Here is a 5,000-nt window from a genome sequence, read left to right as displayed (position 1 = left end):
CTCCAGTTCTTCTATATTACCTGTTCCAAAACACATTGCAAAAACCTCCAGTGATGCCGCTTTCAGCCATTTTCCTTCGAGCCAATGGAACAACCTTCCAGGGGATCTGAGAAGAGGAAAACACTGTATATCATACCTGCATGCCTTTGTTTTTCCAGAGAATAAAGAGATTCTTGCTTATTTACAAAGAATGGTCTCACTAAAATTACTGGCACCCCTTAGATGTGGTGATAAATAAGTGAATTATAGTGATATTTTCAGCAGAGTATTCAATTAGTATTACAGTATAATCTGTCATTTTGCCTATTTAAATGGAGCAAAGTCCCCATTGTGCTGTTTGGTATCATTGTGTGCACCACACAGAACATGGACAAAAGAAAGAAAAGAAAAGAGTTGTCTGAGGAGATAAGAAAGAATAGTACCTGTCAAGCATGCTCAAGGTAAAGGCTCCAAGACCATTTCCAAGCAGCATGATGTTATTGTGACAACAGTTGCTACAGTAATATCATTAAGAGGTTTAAGGTCTATGCGACTGTAACTAACCTCCCTGGACGTGGCCACAAGAGAAAAACTGATCCCACACTGAATAGCACTGATAGTTCGAATGATGGAAAAAAAGAACAAAACAGCTACAAGCTGACCTCAAAGATCAACGTACAACAGTGTCCAGTCGCACCATAAGTCACTTTCTCAATCAAAGTGAGCTCCATGTTGTGGGGTTGTTTTGCTGCATGTGGCACAGGTGTCTTAACACAATGAATGTGAGAAGATTATCAGCGCATCTAAAGAGAAACACACTGTACAGTGTCAGAGAGCTGTCTCAGTCACAGGCCCTAGCTCCTCCAGCAGGATAATGATCCAAAACATAAATAAAAGCACCAAAAATGGAGCGTTCTGCAGTGGCCTCCTATGAGTCTTCTATGGAAAGAGCAGAAACCCACAGCTGGGAGAAGCCACACATCAAACCTGAGAGAACTGGAGCATTTTGTTCAAGATGAGTGGGCCAAACCACCAGATGAGAAGGGTGAAAGCAGCTACACAAAGTGCCTGATTGTGACTGACTCAATAGTGTGAGCTACAACATATTAGGTTAGGGGTCTCAGGATTTTTCTCACTGCTGTTTTCATTTGCATTATTTAAAATGTTACATTGAAAATTAAAAATAACACAACTGTTATATTAAATACAGAAATAAAGAATAGTGATGCCAATTGTCTTCATAGGAAAAACTGAAGAGAAAATGTTAGAGAAAAACTGTAGTTGTTCTTTAAGTGGAAGGGTACCAACATGTTTAGGCACATCTGTAATTTAATACACAGGCCTACAATTAGCCCACAAACTGCTCTACACCTTAGTTCCATGAATGCTATCATTTTCACTGTCATTAAAAACTGTTTTTGAGAGGTGACGATTGAACTTTATGAACATTCTGGAGGATGTATTTAGTCTACCCATGAACGTATTAGTGAACGGGTCTAGAGGCCACCTGAACCCTTAGGACTCTGGCCAATAAACCCGTTCACTAATCTAGAATAAATATTACAAAGACTATAACTGAATATAATTCATCAGCCCCACAAACTACAACTTCCAAAAAAATCCATGAAGCTCAACCAGAACCTCTCAAACCTCCGCTTGAAGTGTTTTATTTTTATTATGTTTTTGTTTATTTCTTGCTGGAAAATCAAATGACTTGAAAAAGACAAAGATGAAAACAAACACGACTGCGAAGAAATGCAAAATGACCACAAAGATGTACAAAAGTACTGCAAAGATAGACAAAATGAAGCCAATAAGGCGCAGAACAACCAAACTGAGATGCAAGATGACAACAAAGGCTCAAATCAACTACAAACAAATGCAAAACAATAACAAAGATCCACAAAAATACTACAAAGACACACAAAACTATTACAAACAACAGAACAAAAACATGACTGCACATAGAGGAAAAATGGCCACCACTGTGTTGTTTGTGTTTATCCTGTGCCTTGTTCAGTCCGGTGGAAACCCTTTTAAATGTCTGTGCCCCGGGGTCCGTTGTCACATAATCCGTCCATGAGTCCACCCTCAGGGGGAAACACACCGGGCAAAATCCCACAAACCCTTCTCAGTGTACATCTCATTATAACTTCTCTGGAGGTGGCAGTTAGTGCCTGGGTCGATGACCTGATAAACTGTACGTATAAGTTACCGAATACTCGGCATAATATGTTAATGTAACTTAATTTTCACAGTTGTTTTTCCCCAAAAGTGAACGTTATTACAACGTTTATACAAAAGGCAGCATTTTATGTTAGGTTAGCGTTATTTGTTAACATCAAGAGGCAGGATATTAGTCAACGTTAACTAATTTGGTTAATACAATACTGGCTCAGGTATCGTAACGATGAACTATGTAACGTTAACGTTACCACTTTATCTATAATGTTGTTACGTTACCTTAGAAGTTTCATATTTTAACTACACAAATGCAGGGACTCCGTTGAAACGTTATGTCACTTGTTCTGCCCCAGTTAGCACCAAATGTGTGCAGGCAAACCTGTTAGCTAGGTTAATGATGCTAACGTTAAACTTAGAGGTTTCAGGCCTCTCCTCCTTTATGGTGGACATTCAGTTATATGATTAACAATTTTACAGTGAGTGGTCTTGGTTAACCTATTTACTTACCAAGTGTAATTCAGTGCTTCTTCACTGATTTGAAATGGCAACCATCTTTGTTGTGATTGATAATCCTTACAGACAGGTGATGGGCTCTGCTATTGTACTGGGCTTTTAATGTGAAGCTAAAGCTGTTCGTTTCCGGTATGACTTTATATGTTTGTTTTTTTTAAAAAGAGCAAATCAGAATTTTGAAGGTTTGTCTTAAGAAAAAGTGGTAATGTCAGAATAGGGTCTATTAAAAGTAGCGGTTTGCTTTTGTGGACATAATAGACAGTTGTAGACAGTCTTTGTATGCTGACTCTTCAAAAACTCTAACAAACAACTGTTACAAATAACTTATTTTTATCTTTGTTTGTTCAAGTGCACAACCGTTTTATTGAAGAGTCTGTACTAAACATTTTTTGGTTGCTAAACTGCAGCAAAATAATAAATAATAAACTGGCTGAAAGACTGACAGCTTTTAGCTGTTAATCTTCCTAGTTAGCTTTTTTTCCTCTCCTTGTCTTTCTGTGAACTGTCAGTACTGTCATAGGTGAGACAGTGCACTGGCACCATCTCCTGGTCACCCACTACTGAAAACAGGCAACAACACCAGGACTGCCAAACATCTCAGATAACAACTGGCTGAAAAATTATGATGTTCACTCACAGAAACCACATACAACTATAAATAAATGATCTAGACATCTCTCGTGTGCACTGGAATTACTGCATGACTGCTCCAACTCAGCACTAGATGAGTAAGCTCTGCAGCTGTGGACAGTATTATCATCTGGCTATACACTGACATTATCTACAGTAAACTCCTGGTTCGGCCTCCTACATGTCTACATCTTCTTCAGAACCCAGCTCCCTATTTATGGTATCTCTCCTGATCATGCTAGTGATTACACGTCTTTGTGTTTACAGAATTTAATTTCTAGATTATTATTTAGAGTATACACAAGATACGCACCCACTTTTAGTCAAAATCAAACCAAGGACATAGTGCACATGATTTGAAAGTGTCTTGTTAGAGGACAATGTAAGAACAAATAAGTCCTGATAATACACCAGCATTAACCAATGATGCTGATAGTTTGATGATTTACTTTCATATTACTCAGGGAATTAGGGCAATATAAATTAGACTGTTGATGCTATATGTAAATATTAATGCATTATTTTAAAATGTCCTCTCTTTTCACATTATAAGAATGCAATGCAATTAAAGTATGTATTTTCTGATATTTTATATTTCTCTTATTGTAAACAAATCTCATGGAAAATTCCAAACCAACAGAGGATATATCCCACTAACACGTACAGTACTGTCTGTGCCATAGACCTGCACTGTTGTCCAAAAACACACTGCTGCACTGGGTCACATGAACATAAGCACTGTGGTTTATTTTGAGTCACCCCCACATACACTTTCCAAACTAAGCAACTAAACCTCTGAACTCCTGTTAAGGTAACCTTTGCTAAATGTTCTGTGGTCTTTGTTGACAGTAACAAATAGGCTATGAGCCGTTACTAGATTTATCCTTTAAGCTGGTGATTAAATAATAACATTATTATTTTGGCTTGGGTTGTGAATTTAATTATGTATAACTTTGTTCGATCGGAGGTGTAGTTATATACAGAAATAGCCATTTTAGGTTATAAAATAAGGGATGCACCTTTTGATGTTTATTTCAGTTTTTATTCCTGTTCAAGTATCTTACATCTCACCCATGCATACACATACTGCAAAGTCCCAGACGGTGCATTCACACTGTTCTAGCCCAAAAACCACAAGTGGCTTGTTTTGATAATAAATGAACAATGCACAATCAACATGATCTTCTTTTGAGATACTTTTTTTTTTTCCACGTAACCTATTTCTCTTCAGCTGCACTTCATGTTGTTGCACTGTGAGTGAGACACACACAGAGGCAGTGTAGCTGGTTGGTTTGCTGATGCGGGGGTGAGAGGCTCACAGACGAACAGAGTGTGACGGGCCCGCTCAGCTAAGTCAGGACAGAGGGTCACGCTTATAGCAGCGCTCGAGACAAGGTCAGCCATGATGAGACTGACAAGCAACACTGGTGGAGATTACACTTGATAAGCTTTCGCTCACCCTGTGGCCTCTCGCTCGGTCTCATCTTCCCTTCCTCCCCCATCACAGACTCCCTTCTCTTATCTCTCTTTCACAGTGTAAAGTGTTTACAATTTTAGTGTGTTTCACTGCAAGCCACGTGGGTTATTTAAACATTTCTGCCTCCCTGCAGTGTAGGTAGTGCCAGGACATTCTTCTTCCTTTAATGAGGGTGAGCAGGCAATGCAAGATGCAGCTTTTACTATCTACTTTTATT

The 5,000-nt window shown here is 38.7% G+C and overlaps 1 protein-coding gene across 5 annotated transcripts in view; it reads right to left on the bottom strand.

Annotated features, from left to right (window-relative positions):
* Positions 1-2,787, bottom strand: part of samd11 (sterile alpha motif domain containing 11) — an 88,292-nt gene extending 85,505 nt beyond the window's left edge. The window contains exons 1-2 of one of the 5 annotated variants that reach the window (XM_020618434.1): positions 2,671-2,787; positions 21-106 (exon numbers count right to left, since the gene is read on the bottom strand). In XM_020618434.1, coding sequence (XP_020474090.1) covers positions 21-36 — 16 coding nt within the window. In that variant the 5' untranslated portion in view covers positions 37-106; positions 2,671-2,787. Of the gene's footprint in view, positions 1-20; positions 107-2,442; positions 2,624-2,670 lie in introns of those variants that run through there. The other 4 variants (XM_020618410.1, XM_020618458.1, XM_020618415.1 and 1 more) reach the window with 4 other exon arrangements.
* Between the last annotated feature and the right edge of the window lie 2,213 nt (positions 2,788-5,000).

This window comes from Monopterus albus, unplaced genomic scaffold (genome assembly GCF_001952655.1).
Source record: "Monopterus albus unplaced genomic scaffold, M_albus_1.0 scaffold6.1, whole genome shotgun sequence".
Classification (NCBI taxonomy): Eukaryota; Metazoa; Chordata; class Actinopteri; order Synbranchiformes; family Synbranchidae; genus Monopterus; species Monopterus albus.
Note: the sequence above shows the minus strand (reverse complement) of the source record. Positions and strands in the feature narration are given on the sequence as shown.